At 44.6% G+C, this 19,708-nt stretch overlaps 1 protein-coding gene across 1 annotated transcript in view; it reads left to right on the top strand.

The window, feature by feature from the left end:
* CCDC88B (coiled-coil domain containing 88B) overlaps window positions 1-17,424 on the top strand; it is a 105,848-nt gene extending 88,424 nt beyond the window's left edge. Inside the window, exons 16-20 of the mRNA XM_040329001.1 lie at window positions 767-953; window positions 2,130-2,275; window positions 4,953-5,048; window positions 7,821-7,957; window positions 16,631-17,424. Coding sequence (XP_040184935.1) covers window positions 767-953; window positions 2,130-2,275; window positions 4,953-5,048; window positions 7,821-7,957; window positions 16,631-16,911 — 847 coding nt within the window. The 3' untranslated portion in view covers window positions 16,912-17,424. The remainder of the gene's footprint in view (window positions 1-766; window positions 954-2,129; window positions 2,276-4,952; window positions 5,049-7,820; window positions 7,958-16,630) is intronic.
* The last annotated feature ends 2,284 nt before the right edge of the window (window positions 17,425-19,708 follow it).

Here is a 19,708-nt window from a genome sequence, read left to right as displayed (position 1 = left end):
TTCAATACCGCGGCCGCCGCTGGGGGGAGTTTGCGTCGTAAACCAGCGTCAGGTATGCAAATTAGTAGTTACGGTGATCCACAATGGTTTTTCGCGTTCGATACGTCGCTGCTAGTCTAGTTTCCCGTCGCAAAGTTAGTCGTCGTTTTAGGTGCCCTAACTTTACACAGCACACGTATGTGCTGTATAAAGTATGGCCGTCGTTCCCGCGTCGACATTTAAAATTGTTTCCTTCTTGTGTAAGACGTCCGGGAATACGGAAGTACGCTACGCACGTCTCTGTTCTTAAAAATGACGTCACTTCGCGCAAAGCACGGCGGGAAATTCAAAAGGGAGCATGCGCAGTAGGTCCGGCGCGGGAGCGCGCCTAATTTAAATGGCACACGCCCCTTTGAATTACGCGGGCTTACGCCGGAGGCCGCCGGCGTAGGTTTTCATTGCAAGTGCTTTGTGAATCAGGCAATTGCGATGAAAACTTGCGGCGGTGTAACGTATCTACGATACGTTACGCCGCCGTGATTCTACGTGAATCTGGGCCAGTAATCCTTAATTGAATTGCCGCGCATCTTGCTAATTTGCATATTTTCACACACCCCAAAATGCATGGTATCAAAGAGTTTAGCGCAATTTTAAAGAAAGGCCAGGGACTTCTTTTGCGTATTTCTCAGCTGTAGGGCAGCACATTGAAGTGTTTTATGTGGTATGAAAATAAAATAACTGATATGGTATGAGGATAAGTCATTCTTAACCTGTTGTACCCATATAGGCTCCAGGTGGAACTGTCACACTTAGAGAAGATTTCTAATGAAAAGACATCAGAGCTGAGAGAACTAAAGAGGGAGCTAGGAGCTGTCAAGAGACAGAGCGAACAACTTGAAAGAGAGCGTATGGAACTAAAAGAGTTTGTACAGCGAATGGAGATCAGTAATTCAGTGCTAACCGAGCAGTGTCAGGTTAATGTCTCTTTTTTTGGTATCATTGTAAAAATACGTGTTAGCCATGATAAAGTGTATAAAATTATTTAGGAGATACTTAAATTATGTGGACACCTTAAACCTAGTTAAGTACCTGGCACATCCCATCATGCTTTCTTTCCTTTGTGTGGGAATACGCCATGGGCCCTGCAGATTCATTTTGGTTTATGCTATTCACTGCTCAAAGGTATGCACAGTCATACACAGCCATTATAATCCACCACAGTCTACTGCCTTTGCTTGTTGTTCACCCATTGTCTATAGCAGGGCTCAAAATTTCAAGCCCTGAGCTACTAGCCAGGCCTCAAGAGTTACTCGCCACCAGTTGCCCCACCTAATTCATACACTGCTCCACGCCTAATTGCACCCCTTAACACGCCCTCGTAGATTATCTCATGGAATGACACTGTTAAATGTTTTATGCAGAATCAAGTTACACAATTAAATATTACCAAAAACAACTTTAACAAAATGGGACAGGGCACTGGGGACAGACCAGAGGGACAGGGCACTGGGGGCAGACCAGAGGGACAGGGCACTAGAACTGGATCTCTTCCCCATTCTCTTGCTGTCTCCTCTGCAACTCCCATCCATCCATCCTCTCTCTCCCTCTCCTATTCATCTCATCATCAGGAGCCTGTGTGTGCGGCTCCACGCTTGCATGTCCCCACTTCCCACTTTTATTCAGGCTGGCAGTGAGGAGAGGAGCTGCAGCACAGCGGGAGGGAGTACAATCCAGCGCAGAGATCCACACAACTGCACAGCCGTTGACACCATAGCACAGCGCACATTGACATCGCACAGCACACATTGAGACCAGTCTGCTCACAGTGCTCAGGCTGAACTGCTGGACACCTACATAGATCGCATCGGGGCTCTAAGTGTAGGCACAGATTGAAGGGACATTGGTCATGCAGCCCTGTCATCACTCGCCCCCAGCTTAAATCCACTTGCCAAATGCTAGCAGGCGAGTGGAAATTTTGAGGGCTGGTCTATAGTAACGTGATATAATGGTAGAACAGCTGTCTACCTATGATTTACTAGTTTGGTGCAGGAGCCACCCCATATCGCCCCTGGAAACATCAATGATAATGGGTATATTGTTTAGAGTGTTTACCTGTTAGCCCATATAACAGTTGTTTGGTATCTTTACAGGTATTATCCCAGGTGAAATTGTCTCTTCAAGATCAGAATAATATCTTGCTGTCTCAGATTAACTCTCTATCGCACGATAACCGCGATTTATTAGAGCGCAGTCTGGAGAGCGGAGCTTTAAGACAAGAGGAGGAGAGGCAATTCCGGTAATGTCAAAATAATTATATTTCAGTTTTAGGAACAACTGACCTGCATTCTGGCTACATATAGAAATGATGATATATGTACTGTGGGAAGAGTAAGGGCAAAAACATACTGTTTATGGGAAGCAATGTTTTTTTTATATTGTGTATTTAAAAAAAAATCAATAGTAACGAGTTTACCCTGTGCTTAAGAGCATGTGCATATTTTCAAAATCCCAATTTCACCCTACAAAATGAAAAATACAAATAAAAAATGTAATTAAAGATTAAATAAAACAATTAATCGCATATGCCTTACTCCAATATCCATTACAAAATAACTTAAAATAGGAGTGCCAACTCACTGCTACTCTAATTTTAAAGCAGCACTGTGTTATAAGTATTTATCGCCAATATAGTAAAAAATAGTGCACCAAAAACAGTCCCAACAAGTCCATGAAACTGCAATAATATTCAAGTGTCCACCAGATATTTCCGTGGTCACCATGTGCAACTGTGAGATACCTCTCCCTCTAGGCAGGAACTCGCCAGATTCATATGCCACTCATTTGCATGTTTGGTATATAGAGCTTGTATCTATCCATAGGTTCCTGGGGGGTGCTGGTTTATTATTTCTCCTTCCAGTTATAAACCGACTCATTGGTAATAATGTAAAATAAATCAACTCATTGGTTTATAACAAAACAGCCCCTGGTAGTGTAGCAACTTTAAAAACACCAAGAGTTAAAAATGCTCATCTCAATCAGTGTCATCACATCAGTAATGGAAACACTAAGGCCCCGTACACACGACCAAACATGTATGCTGAAACTGGTCCGCGGGCCAGTTTCAGCATACATGTTCGGTCGTGTGTGGGCGCGAGCGGGCCGAATTCCAGCAAACATTTGCCGCCGGGCCTTTTCCCAGCAGACAAATATTCCTGGACGTGTTTTAAAACCGTCCGCTGGAATCCTGCCCGCTCGGACATGTACGGTCGTCAGTACAGACCTACCGTACATGTCCAGGCGCCCGCCGTCCCTCGCATGCGTCGAATGACTTCGACGCATGCGTGGAAGCCTTTAAATGGCAGGCCCGCCCACGTCTCCGCGTCATCGCCGCGTCATCGTCGCGGCGACGACGCGGACACGCCCCGCGTATTGTTTACGCGCGGACTTCTGTATGATGGTGTGTACAACCATCGTACAGAAGCCCTCTGGCAGACATGTACGGTGAAAACGGTCCGACAGACCGCTTTCACCGTACATGTTTGTTCGTGTGTACCCGGCCTAACACCCACCTCTAACCACGTCCTGAACTCACGGCCGCATGCAATATGTGACTTCTGGTTCTGTCTCTGATATAACTTCCGGATGCCACGTAGCCTTCCAACTTCATCACAGGAAGTGGCTACATGGCATGGCAACTATACTTTTATATCCGCCTCATCCTAACAGACAAAGTATAGTGGGTCAGCAAAATCACTATGCATATTTATCCAGCCATTTAATAAACCCCTACTACCGCCAAAGAACCATACATTTCTTGATTATAAGTGATAATGACTTTACATTTTTTCTATATATAACACATCAAAATCTGATTCTCACTTTCTAAAACCTTAAGAATTCATACAATATTAAAAAAGTCTTATAAAATATACAAATATCTAATTACAGTACTTTAATAATTACTAATAAAGCAATTTAAATTAAGTTCGGTACTCAAACCATCCGGTGCCAAAGAATAGAGATCATAAATCAATTTAGTTTCTTTCCTGGAGAAGTCCTTAACCCAGTTGGACACCCTCCAGAAGGTATATACCTTCTTCGTCCTACCCTACATCCTCTACCCCCCAAAATTGCAAGCCAGAGAGTAAAGGAGAGAGGTAGGGGGACTGGAAGGTTACCCAAATACACTGAATCAGAGTGGAGAGGAAAAGAGGCAGAAATGGGTGTAGAGGATGTAGGGTAGGATGAAGGCTTCAACTGAAAAAACAAATGAAGAAAAGAATATTAAATGAAGGTATTTATAAAAGTAAAGAGTAAAGTGACACTGACACATAAAGAGATGAATATCCTAAATTTGGGTTTGAGATGTGCTCCAAGTAAACCATTTAGCAAATTTGATGTATACATTGATACTCATAAGTATATGAGCAGTTAGTGATTGACGTGATGACAAAAACTACCCCCCCCGTCGCATAATGAGCGTCACGAGTTGCCGAAAGAAGCCGAACATCGAGTCGGCGCTATAAGCCGCTTGCGCAACGTCGTTCGGCTTCTTTCGGCAACTCGTGACGCTCCTTATGCGATGGGGGGAGTAGTTTTTGTCATCACGTCAATCACTAACTGCTGCATAGGAATGCCCACTCCCGCGGGATTCACTACCCAGGAAGCCGGCCAAGAAAATAGCTATACGAGGTATGTACAGCAAAAAAAAAAAAAAAAATCGGCATACTGTCAATGTCGATACTGAGCTCAATGTAATGTTAGAAAATAGTTTTTAGGGTGAACCCCCGCTTTAACAAATGTAAAAGCACTTTTCTGCACCTCAGGGATGGAACTTGCCCTTTATTCCACACAATACATTACATAGCACATCTGACAAATATCAAATATTTTAGAACTAAAGCTTATGGAAATACAAGTAGAAATTGTATATACCAAATGATCGTTGTTTTTTTGTTTTTTTTAATTCATAGAGAAAAGCTGACAGAGCTTAAGCACGAAAAGCAAAAACTGCTTGATAAGATTATGGATCAGTACCGAGTATTAGAACCAGCTCCCGCAATACAAAGGTAATCCAAATTGCACAGGATTAGAGCTCAAAATGCTTACTATACCAAACAAAGGATATTTGTCTGGGCTAAAGTTTAGCCCCCTTCCTCTCTTCTGTATCAAAACTCAGCCATTTTCTGTTTTATTTTCAGACACTGATAACTGACTCAAATCTAATGTACAAGGAAACGCACAGTTTTACATTTAAGTTCTTTTTTTTAAATAAAGAATTTTTACATAAACCTGTAATTCCATCGGAAATTCTGATGAATTGCATCGGAGTTTAGATAGAGAACATGTCCATCTCTTTTACTCCGAAAAGGAAATCTGTCGGAATTCCGATGTGATTTTGGTCCGATCGTGTGTACGGGGCTTTATGAACACAGAAACGCCAACTGTACATTTTCTTCTATTTGGCAGCCATGGCTTGATACTCCCAGACTTGCCCCCTCTCAACTGGTTATGAATAGGCTACTGCGGGTGTGAAGGGTCATTTGGCCCTTGGCCTATTCTATTTGACAGTTCCTAGTCACTCTTATGCCTTGTACACATGGTAAGACTTTTGACCGTGCAAAAGTCCGCTGTGAGTCTGTCGGAAAAAAAAGAAACAGGTTCTCTATCTTAGGTCCGTCGTACTTCCGACAAAAAAAGTCAGATGAAGGCTGCACACGGCCGGACTTTCCGAGAAAAGTCTGACCGTGTGTACGAGGCATTAGGGGTTCTTACACACACATTGGTAAATCTGGAAATAGATGACTCAGGCTTGTACTTCACACTTAGGGGTTCTAATGCCCCGTACACACGAGCGGTTTTCCGACAAAATTCCTCTCAAGTCTGCCTTGCATACACAAGGTCACACAAAAGTTCTCTGAACTTTCGACCGTTAAGAACGCGGTGAAGTACAACACAACGACAAGGCAAGAAAAAGACTTTCAATGCTTCCAAACATGCGTCAAATTGTTTCCGAGCATGCGTGTGTTTTTTCGCGTCGGCATTCCATACAGAAAAATGGTTTTCCCGCTAGGATTTTTTCCTGATGGGGAAAAAAGAGATCCTGCTCTCTTTTCTTTCCCCGCAGTTTTCCTGTAGGAAAAAGTCCGATGGAGCATACACACGGTTGGGATTCCTGGCCAAAAGCTCTCATCTGAGTTTTTCCGACAGGAAAACAGGTCGCGTGTACGGGGCATAACACACACTGGTAAATCTGAAAATAGATGACTTAAGCTAGTACTTCACACTTAGGGGTTCTTACACACATTGGTAAACTGAAAATAGATGACTCAGGCTAGTACTTTAGGCCTCTTTGACACAAGGCAGACTCCGTCGCTAAGGAGTCCGCCAGCTCCCGCCAGCTCAGCAGGAGATCTCTCTGCAGATCTCTGCTAAGCGGCGAATGACAAGTCCCTCTCTACTCACTGAGCAGGGAGGGGCTTGTGCAGCGCCGCTGTCTCCTATGGAGAGATCTGATGAAAACAGACAGCATGTCCGTTTTCATCAGATCTCACCCGATCCGATCCACCATGGACGGATGGGGACGTATCGCCATACGTCTGATTTTGGCAGATCGGGTCGGATGTCAGCGGACATGACTCCACTGACATCCGACGCTCCATAGGATTGCATTGAGCGGCCGTTCAGGTCCGCCGACAAAACTGACATGCGGACTTGAACGGTCCGACCGTCTGAAAGGGGCCTTACACTTAGGCCCCGTACTCACGACCAAACATGTCTGCTGAAACTGGTCCGCAGGCCAGTTTCAGCAGACATGTTTGGTCGTGTGTGGGCGCGAGCGGGCCGAATTCCAGCAAACATTTGCCCGCCGGGCCTTTTCCCAGCAGACAAATATTCCTGGACTTGTTTTAAAACAGTCCGCTGGAATTCTGCCCGCTCGGACATGTACGGTCGTCAGTACAGACCTACCGTACATGTCCAGGCGCCCGCCGTCCCTCGCATGCGTCGAATGACTTTGACGCATGCGTGGAAGCATTTTAAAGGCGGGCCGCCCACGTCGCTGCGTCATTGTCGCGGCGACACCGCGTCATCGACGCGGCGACACCGCGGACACGCCCCGCGTATTGTTTACGCGCGGACTTCTGTACGATGGTGTGTACAACCATCGTACAGAAGCCCTCTGGCAGACATGTATGGTGAAAACGGTCCGACGGACCGCTTTCACCATACATGTTTGGTCGTGAGTACCCGGCCTTAGTGGTTCTTACACACACACACACTGGTAAATCTGAAAATAGATGACTCAGGCTAGTACTTCACATCTAGGGGTTCTTACACACAATGGTAAAACTGAAAATACATGACTCAGGCTGTTTTCCTGTGTACTCACACTATCCACCTTGTTCCCTGCTGCTCTTTTGGCAAGATTATTTTCAAACCACCTTCCTGTCAGGATCTTCCCACGCCAGTCCGAACCCAGCCCAAGGCAGAGCCCCCCAAATAAAGGGGCCCCCCTTTAAGGCCACCAACAGTTTTCTCAACACTCCATCTTCCACCCGACTTCCCTGCTGGCATAGCTCTCCCGTATTTAAGGGCCGATACAACCCCCCTGCCAGGCCCTCTGTCTGGAGATTGGCCAAGGTCCTTCAAGTATGCAGAAAAGCTCTCCTAGCCTCCACCCACTAACTTCTAGAAGTTTCTCCAAACTTCCAGATCCAGTGGGGGTACCAGAGACCTGCATCCAGATAATCACCATGTATCCTTGACAAAGCAACTGTTCTGAATATTAAAAGTAATCAGATGTATGGTATATGGGAGTTAATTGGATGCTTTGTATTTAGTCATAGGAGAGGTAACTGGATTGCAGATAAAATGAAGAGGCTCCTGAAGAATAAGGACAGACCTTCAAAGGGAGCTGGAGAAGCCTCTCGTTTTCTTAAACCTCCTACTGATGTAGAGCCAGAAAGTCCTTCTAAAGGTAATTATCTTTTGTTTAATCAACATGTTGTGGTTGTTTTATGTAATGTTATGGTACGTAAGAAAAACAATTATACCTAGAAAATCAGTATAATTTATCTGGCCATGTTCATGTCTGGCATGGATCAGGCTTGGAGTACAGTAGCTGAAATAGCAGGAACGTTTGTAGTTATAACAGACTGGGTTTGGTACACAAGTTGCAGTATAGGAGCAAGCAGAAACATAGTCAGGGATAAAGACAAATGCCACGCACACACGATCGAACATTCCGACAACAAAATCGTGGATTTTTTTTCCGACAGATGTTGGCTCAAACTTGTCTTGCATACACACGGTCACACAAATGTTGTCGGAAATTCCAAACGTCAAGAACGCAGTGACGTACAACACTACGACGAGCCGAGAAAAATGAAGTTCAATGATTCCGAGTATGCGTCAAATTGATTCCGAGCATTCGTAGAATTTTTGTGTGTTGAATTGTGTACACACGGTCGGAATTTCCGACAAGAACTTTTGTTGTCGGAAAGTTTGAGAACCAGCTCTTAAATTTTTGTTGTCGGAAATTCCGACAGCAAATGTCCGATGGACAGTGTTGTTCATCTTCCTTTAAAAAAGTAACTAGTTACAATTACAAGTTACTTGCCCGAAAAAGTATGTGAGTTAGTGACTCAGTTACTTTATTAGCAAAGTAACTAGTTACTCGGAAAAGTAACTGAGATTTTTTTTTTTATATTCTACAATGCTATTACGTTCTATAACATCTTTAATATCAAAGATGTTTATATTAACTAATTGAAGAATAAAAACACTATATACAGTATTTTAGAACATTTCGTACTGTGTACAATTATTAATATCATCATCATCACACTCCACCTGCCCAGGCAGCAATACTGTACAATATAGATTCAGTGTGCAGTGTGAGTGACACTGCTGCAGTGCACACTGAATCTATATTGTACAGTATTGCTGCCTGGGCAGGTGGAGTGTGATGATGATATTAATAATTGTACACAGTATTGCATTTGCTGGGCCTGCCATCTACTGTACTGTACTATACTGTATAACTGCACTACAAAATTCCTTTACAAATAATGCATATTTTAAAATGTTATTACTAATAACATTTTAAAATATGCATTATTTGTAAAGGAATTTTGTAGTGCAGTTATACAGTATAGTACAGTATATGGCAGGCCCAGCAAATGCAATACTGTGTAAAATTATTAATATCATCATCACACTCCACCTGCCCAGGCAGCAATACTGTACAACAGGGCTCAAAATTTCAAGCCCTGAGCTACTAGCCAGGCCTCAAGAGTTACTCGCCACCAGTTGCCCCACCTAATTCATACACTGCCCTGCGCCTGATTGCACCCGTAAACACGCCCTCATAGATTATCTCATGGAATGACACTGTTAAATGTTTTATGCAGAATCAAGTTACACAATTAAATATTACCAACAACAACTTTAACAAAATGGGACAGGGCACTGGGGGCAGACCAGAGGGACAGGGCACTGGGGGCAGACCAGAGGGACAGGGCACTGGGGGCAGACCAGAGGGACAGGGCACTGGGGTCAAACCAGAGGGACAGGGCACTGGGGGCAGATCAGAGGGACAGGGCATTAGAACTGGGTCTCTTCCCCATTCTCTTGCTGTCTCCTCTGCAACTCCCATCCATCCTCTCTCTCTCTCCTATTCATCTCATCATCAGGAGGAGCCTGTGTGTGCGGCTCCACGCTTGCATGTCCCCACTTCCCCCTTTTATTCAGGCTGGCAGTGAGGAGCACAGCACACATTGAGACCAGTCTGTTTGCAGTGATCAGGCTGAACTGTTGGTCACTTACATAGAGCATAAGGAGAAGAAAACTGCACGAACTGGAAGGCTGCCGCTCTCATGTCAGGGCAACTTTCAGTGAGCGCTGCACCGGAGTGGTAATTTTGGCAATCCTTCACCTCACTCATTACTTCCTGCTTCCTGCTCTCTGGTCTCCAGCTACATTGGTCGGGGGGAGGGGGCAGACTCAGAGAGGTCATACTGTTGGGTCCCATGGCTTAATGAGAATTGTAAGGAGAGCACCTGTGTACTGCTCTGCCTGTGCGCGGCTCACCAGACTACTTTTCCCGAGCATGCACCTTTCCTCTGCCAATCTCATCGGGACTCTAAATGTAGGCACAGATTGGAGGGAGATTGGTCATGCAGCCCTGTCATCACTCGCCCCCAGCTTATATCCACTCGCCAAATGCTAGTAGGTGAGTGGAAATTTTGAGGGCTGCTGTACAATATAGATTCGGTGTGCACTGCAGCAGTGTCACTCACACTGCACACTGAATCTATATTGTACAGTATTGCTGGACACTGGAGTGTGATGATAATTGTACACAGTATTGCATTTGCTGGACATGTAGAGAGGTCTGGTAGAGTGTCACACTGTGTGACACAGTCCACCGGACCGCTCCACATGTCCAGCAAATGCAATACTGTGTACAATTAATTATATCAACTCCACCTGCCCCAGTGCCCATCACTGCCCAGGCTGCGCCAGGAATACTGACATGCGGGGTGTGCCCAGGCAGCACACCCTAATTACTTGTGCTCATTGCTGTCCCTGGCACTCCCTGCTAATTCAGCCATCGATACAAAAGTCCAATTCTTTACACCCACACTCTCCAGTCTGCAGCTATTTAAAAAAAAAAAAAAAGATTCTCTGGTACTAGGCCGCTCTCTCCCCCCCCCCCCCCCCAGGCCCCCACTCCCCGTTCCAAGCAATCCAAACCGCTTGGCTCCTTACCTGCGCAGGGCCACGGTCGGTCGGTGCAATGCTGTTAGGTCTGCTGGCGAGGTGAGGTGACTCCGGACCGGCGGTGGATGGTGGAGCGGAGCCCCCCCGGGGGACAGGGGAGATGTCGGCGGCTGTCGGCTGAGGTGAGGAGATGAGCCAGACTGAGACTCACTCCCTCCTCGTGACACACACTGGCACTGCTACAGCCTCAGGGTGGGCAGGACTCGGAGACTCCAGGCGCATGCATGCGCCAGGCCAGCGCCACCCACGACGAGTGACGAGTCACTCCAACGTCGTCACGTCGACGAGTGCGTCACATGACCCGGCCATCCAATCACAGGCCAGCTCCATCCCGCACTGACGTGTCATGTCACAGACAGTCTGAGACGCTCTAAGTATTTTCGGTAACGCAGCGAATCTAACGGCAACGGCGCTCCCGCTGGGGCAAATGTAATCAGTTACATTACTAATTACCCACTGACGGGCAATCGTTACGTAACAACGTTTATTTAAACGCCGTTACTTACAACACTGCCGATGGAGCATACACACGGTCGGATTTTCCGACAACAAGCTCACAACGAACATTTGTTGTTGGAAATTCTGACCATGTTTACGCGGCAAAAGTCAGTAGACGAAGGTATCAGGTTTGTAAGGGAGAGCAACAAAGAATAGTCGGTGCACATGCACTCAAGGATGGGTTCACAAGTAGTGGTAGCAAGATACAAACATAAGCACATAAATCTGGCAAACTGTAAGTACAGAAGCATAACTTAAATAGGAAGTTACGGCGAAGAGCAAGGAGTTCAGAGTTCAGCAAGAAATTGGGTGTCAAAGAAGACTGATTGGACAAGGAGCTGTCCAGCAATTCAGGTGGCCTAATATGTGAATCCACTACCAGACACAGCAGAGACCCTGAGTTTGGATTCAGAATATTATTATTATTATTAATAAACAGGATTTATATAGTGCCAACAGTTTGCGCAGAGCTTTACAACTTGAGGGAGACAGTACAGTTACAATACAATTCAATACAGGAGGAATCAGAGAGCCCTGCTTGTTAGAGTTTACAATCTAGAAGGGAGAGTCTAATGAAACAAAAGGTAATAACTGTGGGGATGAACTGATGGGGGGAAAAAAAATTTCTTTGTTTTTGTTACAAACTTTGTAAATAAGTATGTTTTCTCCTTCACTGATGGCACTGAGGAGGCTGCACTGAGGGGCACTGATGAGGCAGTACTGATTGACACTGATGGGCACTGATGATGAGGCACTTGTATGCCGCACTGATGGGGACTGATAGGCGGCACTGATGGGCACTCGTAGGTGGCACTGGTGGGCACTTATAGGCAGCACTGATGGGTACTGATGGGTGACACTGATGGGCAGCACTGATAGATGGCACTGTTAGACAGCACTGATCAGGAGACACTGACAGGCATCACTGATGGGCACAGCATGGTATCTCTAATGAGCACTGATTGGCATACCTGGTGGTCATGGTTGGGCATCCCTGGTGGGCATCCTCGATGGGTCAGCACTAATAATCAATGTTCTGATTATTATCAGCGCAGAATTCCCCCACCCACCCGTCCCCGCCAGGAGAGCAGCCTATTGGATTTCCTCTAATCGTGCCTGTCAGTGCGAGTGGAGGAAAAGCTGATAAACGTCTCTTCCTATTTACACTGTGATGAGTTGTGATTTGACAGCTGGACATCATATGACGCCCAGTCAGGATAACAGAACCACTTTCCGGCCGTCATTCTGCTATATGGTGTGATGGAAGTGTTTAAAATTACATTAAAATTATGTTTCTGGTACAAAATATATATTGTTTTCAATTTTGCTAATTTTTTAATACAACAATGAAGAAATAAACAGAACAAATAAAAATGAAAACATTCTAAATAATAAAAGTAACATTTTAAATAACTAATAAATAAATAAAAAATAATATCATACAATCCCATATACCCAATCCTATACCCACAGTTGATCCAGAGGAAAGCGAAAGAGCCCAGCAAAGCATGATCCAATTAGCTACAGCAGGGGAAAAAATTATTTCCTGATCCCAGAGAGCCATTTGGATTTTCCCTGGATCAACTTTACCTATAAATTGGATTTGGTTGGAGATATGGGACTTTCAAGGTGCACCATGCAAAAATTCACTCAAGGTTTAGTATAAAAAATACATGCATGTACCTGCCTCTGTCTGTGCCTCTTCCAGTCTCCACCTGTCCACAAGCCCGGAGAGCCGCCGCCAGGTGCCATGCTACAAGACTGTCCCATGATTTACTCCCCTCCACTCCAGTGTGACACGGCCAGCCCAGGAGAGCGTCCTGGGTGGGAGGGGGGGTAGACGCTGGACACACACATGTCAGAGCGGAGAGTGGAGAGTGGAGAGCGTCGGGGGGGCTAGGAGGGGTGCTGGACACAGGGCACATGTCACTGTGTCAGAATGATCTCCGTTCCGAGTCAGAGGCTCAGAGTGCAGAGCGGAGAGGCTGGGGGGGGGTGAATCCGCTGCAAAAATGTCAGAGGCGGAGAGCGGCGGGGAAATGTTCTGCACACTGTGGACACACATGATGTCAGAGCGGAGACCGGGAGTGGGGGGTGGGGGGCGCTGCCCTGCTTCACACATGTCAGAGGCTCAGAGGAGTCAGAGCGGCTGCCTGGTGTATAGTGTAATTTCAACTGCAAGCTCTGTCTACAGTGGCCAGGCGCTCTAGGCGGCAGTGCGCCCTAGGCAGTTTCCTAGTCTGCCTAGTGGTAGCGCCGGCCCTGGGTGTCATCTGTAAAGACTGAAAAGGTACATTTAATCTCAGACCCATTATCATTTATAAAGATATTAAAAAGTAAGGGTCCCAGCACTGAACCTTGGGGTACACCACTTAGACCATTCAGAGTAAGAATCATTACCACTACTCTCAGAATTCTGTCTTTTAGCCAGTTTTCTATCTATTTACAAACTGATATTTCCAATCCTGTAGACTTTACCTTACACATGAGCCGTGTTTGGGGAATTGTATAGAACGCTTTTGCAAAACCCAAGTATATCACGTTTACAGCCACCCCTCTGTCTAAAGTTTTACTTTCCGCCTCATAAAAAGAAATCAGGTTTGTTTGACAAGTCTTTTGTGAATCCATGCTGTCTGTTTTACTTGTTAGGTTTCTTTAACTAATGTCGTATGTAAATTAAAGGTCACATATTTGATTCACATAGGAATAAAATAGTAAATACAATGTAATAATACATTGTTATACTGCAATACTCAATAACACATGCATTTTGAGGCCGACTCCTGCTATGCAATACATTTTGAAAGCTGGTAATTGCCAGTAATAAGGAGAGACCGGTGGCAGGGGGAGAGGAGATATACATAAGAGATAAAAACGTTGTTGACATTTTATTAGGTTGTATCTCCTATGGTTAAAATCCTCAAGGAGTTGAAATGACAACCTGATGTCAAAAATGCATAAGTAGAAAAAACCTTCAGTGAAAACTGCATGTCAATACAATTAGATCCAGAAGTACAGTAAATGCAGTTGAAGTTGTATGCAAATCTTGATTAAAAGTTCGATTTTGACCACCCTTCTGTCTCCCAGCTATATTGGTAATGTGCAGCCTTAGATGGGTGGTTCAAGCTTGACTTTCCTCGACAGAATCCATCAAGAAACTTGGTGGCAGAGCTTTTTTGCCAAAGGAAAACGGTCGTGTGTATGCTTTTCAATCGAGAAAACTGTCGAGGAACTCGACAAGGAAAAAAGAGAACAAGTTCTCTTTTTCCTCGACGGGAGTCTCAATTTCCTCGTCGTGTTCCTCGTCGGGCTGGTTTTCGACGAGAAACACGATCGTGTGTATGCTTAGAAACCCGCGCATGCTCAGAATAAAGTATGAAACGGGAGCGCACCTTCGGTAAAAGTTGCGTTTGTAATGGAGATAGCATATTTGTCACGTTGTAACAGACTGAAAAGTGCAAATCGTCTCTTACCAAACTTTTACTTAAAGGATCACTAAAGGAATTTTTTTTTTGCTAAATAGCTTCCTTTACCTTACTGCAGTACTGGTTTCATGTCCTTATTGCTCGTTTTTGCTTTGATGTTGCTGTAAAACTGCTCTGATCTCCACACTTCCTGGTTGTCAGTTTCCTTATAACCATCATACTGGGAGCTTTTCACGATGGTCTAAGCCAGTGGTTCTCAACCTTTGTAATGCAGTGACCCCTTGATAAAATTTCCCAAGTTGTGGGGACCCCTAACAGTAATAAAAAAAAAAAAAAAATTGTAGCGGGGGCTGTCAGCACCCAAGGAAAGACAAGTCATTTGCACCCCGAGCCCCCAGATATTTGGCACTCCCTGAGTCCCTTCCACTCGTACAGTATTAATACCCCTTATGGTACATTTTAGAATGTACCACTCTTTCTATTTGTTCTCCTTTCTTTGCATTTTATCTCTCTCTATCCAAATTGTTTACCCCATCCATCTCTCTAGCCGCCTTTCTTGTTCTTTCTTATTCTTTCTCTCCCCTTTTCTTTGTTCATCCCCCTCTTTTCCTCTCCCTTCCATGTATTCTCTATATTTATTCCTCATCTTACTCCTTGGTTGGGGGAGTTGGGATGAGTGGCAGTGCTGGTGGGGCGTGGGATCAGTGGCAGTGCTGGGGGGAGTTCTGATCAGTCAACTTAGGTGCTCTTGATCAAGGTCAGCTGCCCATCACTGTGTCTCTGACTTTGTGGTGTCTTGTAGCAGTGACAACTATGCCAAAATCAGGAGATAGGGTCTCTTCCAACCCCTCCCACTTCACATTCCTCATCAGTCAGCTGACCTCTAGTCTCTGCCCCCCCAACTATGCTGTGATTTGAATGGTCAGCTGTGAAGCGGCTGAGTGGGCGGCCGCGGGCTTTAGAAACAGCCCAGCTGGGCAGTCACAGGCTCCAGGCACAGCCCTGCTGGGTGACCACGAATTGGCTGGGGGAGTGATGTGGGATTCACGAACAGCCCAGGATTTGGGGACCCCTGGCAAATCGTCATTCGACCCCCGACCCCCAGGTTGAGAACCACTGGTCTAAGCTGTCATTACTGTGTGTCTAAAACTTAACAGAACCAATCAGATTCATTTTAAAAACAAAACACTGCCCTGGATTTGTTTGTTTTTGTTCTGTGGGTCTCTTTACTTCACATAAACATGAAACCAGTTTAAAATGAAAGTGAAACTAGAGGCACATTATATGATTGAATTTAATCAATTTTTAATCGTTTTTAAAAGAAATCAGTTAACTTTTATGTCTCTATACCCTGTAAACAGTCATTTCAGCAAAAAAAATGTTTTCCTTTAGTGACCCTTTAACACGCAGTAACAGCCCCAAGGGTTATGCCAGTGGAATCGAACTTCCCCTGCTGTCGTATGTGTTGTACGTCACCGCGTTTGAGAACGAGGAGATTTGGTCTTGACAGTGTGTACGCAAAGAAAGCCTGTCGAGTTTCTCGACAAGCCTAACAAGGAACTCGTCGAGGAAAACGATGTGTCTTTTCCGACGAGTTCCTCGGTCATGTGTACGAGGCCTCAGTCAAGATACACATGTAACTTCAGCTGCCTTCCTAAATCTCTGGATCTACTATCTGTTTTGATATGTGGTTTAATATAAGGTAATATAAGGTAACCTCTGCTTATGGGGGTATTCATTGTATTATATCATCAGTTTAAACTTTCAACGTTTGTGATGATTTATTATAATCTTTACTATATTGAACTAAAAAAAATAAAAGTAATTTTAAAAAGTTATACACCTTCACCAGATTAGTATTATCCTTTCCTTATCCACCAATATTCTCAAATATTTATCTCCTCACTAACCATCATGCACATTGTTGCTTTTGTCCTCTTCAGGTGAGGTAACTCTCCGTCGCAGTAAAAGTTCTGTCAGCGTGGACAGTCAGGCATTTCACATGACACCCCCTCGGTTTCGCCGTGCTAAATTAAGTTCCACAATTCGCAGCACTGAATCGTTTAATGAAGGGGACACTACTCCTCGCGATAAATTCCGTCTGAGGCGCAAAGCACAGCTTGTGGAGGGTGAAGGGGAGGACACGGCATCTGAGAGACGGAGGCAAAGCAAAGGAGAAGAGTCTGCAGAGGAGAGGTTACCTGCTGGAACAAATCACACCTAAGAAAGCACTGTGTACATGGTGTACAATGAGACGTTGAGGCTGTGTAAATGTATACATGTTTCTTTCCAGATAAAGAGAAAACCCCCAAAACTTAAAAAAGGGGGAAAAAACACAAAGCATAACAGAGATTGTGCTGAATTTCATAAGTTACTTTTCTGTTAGACTTCAAAATGTTTTTAAAAATCCACAGCAAATTTCTAACCTTATTTTCCCACTTCGCTGAACATAGCTGAAAAGAACAGAGCAAAAATCACCAAAGCAATATCTACAAAAAATCCATCAACAGAAATGCGTGTAGAGGTACCCTCGTAGAGGCTGCTAAGTGATGTGGCCCATCTGTCACCCTGCCCAGCCTGGCATTCACTTCCCAGTCACTTTTGAGACAATGAACACTCCATGTGATTGTTTTGTATTTTTATTGAGGGATTTGCACTTTGGGATAGGGATAATTGGGATGCCCAGTAGAACAAGCAATTGGTTGATTGTATATATGGCCACTCCAGTTTCCTCCAGCACATCTCTTGCTTGCAAACTGTTATGTCGCGTACACACGATCGGTCAAACCGATGAGAACGGTCCGATGGACCGTTTTCATCGGACCAAACCGATCGTGTGTAGGCCCCATCAGTTATTTATCCATAGGTTAAAAAAAAGCCAACTTGTTTTAAATTTAACCGATGGATTCCTAACCGATAGAAAAAAAATGATCGTTAGTAGGCACGACCATCGGTTAAAAATCCACGCATGCTCAGAATCAAGTCGACGCATGCTTGAACTTGTTTTTTTTCAGCACGTCGTTGTGTTTTACGTCACCGCGTTTTGACACGATCGTTTTTTTAACCAATGGTGTGTAGGCACGACTGACCATCAGTCAACTTCATCGGTTAACCAATGAAAACTCAGTGGGTCCCTTTTAGTGTAACAAAAGAAGAAAAGGACGTTTTTAGTGCTAGCTGTCCTATGGTGGACTACTGCTCCCAGTAAGCGCTCTTCAGGCCCTGCCAGACCTCCTAGCTGCAGCTGCCCAACTTCACTGCCCGTGACATTGCAATCCTCACTGGCTCCACACCCAGCTTTGACTGTTTCCTCTCCAGTCCTCCCGACTGCCCATGTCATTCAACAAGCCCTTCTGGCTGCAAACTGGTGGTTCCCTCCTGAAGACTTGCCTGGGAGTACTAGCTCCCGCTGTCCTCTCTGATTCCTCTCTGTGCCTCCTGTTCAGATGCTTCATGAGTCCTTGAAGGGATTTGTCCGGCACCCGAGTTCCAGACCTGAGGTCACCCCTGCCCCAGACTGGGCAGCTCCCTCAAGGGTCCCGACAGCCTAGTACTCCATCCTCAGTTCTTCCACCCGACAACTTCTCTCCAGCTGGGCTGACTTGGGTATTTCAAGGAGGCCTGCCCCCTGCCAATCCTAGTTGGGAATTGGTCAAGGCTCCCTGAGAAACCCCAGACCACTCCACCTCTCTTCCCCTCCTCTTCCTTTAGAATCCCCCAGAAGAAAGAGGGAGGTGACAGTGGAGTGATGCTGTCTGTGAGTCACAGCTGCAGCTCTGTGACACGCCCAGCCCACACAGATCAAAACAAACAGGCCTAGCTTCCAACTAGGCCTGCTTAAATTTACCTGCTCTCACAAAAATCCTAACTCTAGCACCTACCTAAGTAGAGGGTGCTACAAATGTTATTTTACTACTAGTACATATTTGCTACTTGCACCTTTGTTTTTTCCATAATGTATGATTAATTTAACATAGTAATATTATATATTAGTAAGTAGATTTATTTATGAAATGTGAGAGCCTACTCTTTTAAACTGGCCATACACCATTTTTTCACACAGCCAGATTCTACCATCTATACAAATAAGGTGGATGGAGGAATCCCCACTAACAACCCCTCACCCCGCGGGGACATTGTATTCTAATAGCGGCGTCCACCATTGTCAGAATACACTTATCAGCGGCTGCAGCTGCTGATCAATAAAAACATTTTCAACATGTCCCTTCAAAAGTAGTCAGTTGATCAACAATCGACTCTGTAAAGTGGAGGAGCCCACACACTGATCGAAATTCAGCCAGGCCATGCTGGATTGGCCAAACTTTGATCAGATTTCAATTTTACTGATTTGATAAGCATGAGAGCTGCCCATTTCTATAAAGATTGAAACATTCAGAGCCCATTTACGTTTGCACTGTGCATTAATTAATATCATGTTATACAATTATACCAATGTTCATGGTTAAGCTCTGGCCCACCAAAACCCAGTTGTTCTATTATGTTATTAATGGCAGGAAGAGGTTTTGGAGCCCCAAATAAGGTAGTGCCAGCAGAGACACTCAAATATAAAGGATAAGTTAGAAAGCTGAATCTTCATAAAGTTTGTTTCTTATCCACAAAATGATATAAAAACCCCATCAACATGCATTGTGGCACTATACTGACCACTTCCTCCGGATGGTCCATAATAGACTGATAAAAGAATATATGTGTACATGTAATATTTCTAATGCTTATGATTAAATCTTATTAATACAAATCTTGACGTATTTAACATAGTTTATCTTATTGTCTCATGTGTCATTATGTGACCTTATATTATATTTTTGTTATTTGGATTTGATCATTACTGTAAGAAATACCACATACAATATACACATACATTATTTTCTTATGCACTATTCTGAGGGAGTGGCCAATATATTGTCACAAAATGTGTTTATGGTGTTTTTATATCAATCTGTGGATAATAAATATCAACATCAAGAATTCACTTCCTAGTCCACAGGTGTCAAACACAA

The sequence above is a fragment of the Rana temporaria genome, chromosome 11 (assembly GCF_905171775.1).
Source record: "Rana temporaria chromosome 11, aRanTem1.1, whole genome shotgun sequence".
In the NCBI taxonomy this organism is placed as follows: domain Eukaryota; kingdom Metazoa; phylum Chordata; class Amphibia; order Anura; family Ranidae; genus Rana; species Rana temporaria.
The sequence above is the reverse complement of the archived record's forward strand: the minus strand, read 5'-3'. Positions and strand labels throughout refer to the sequence as shown.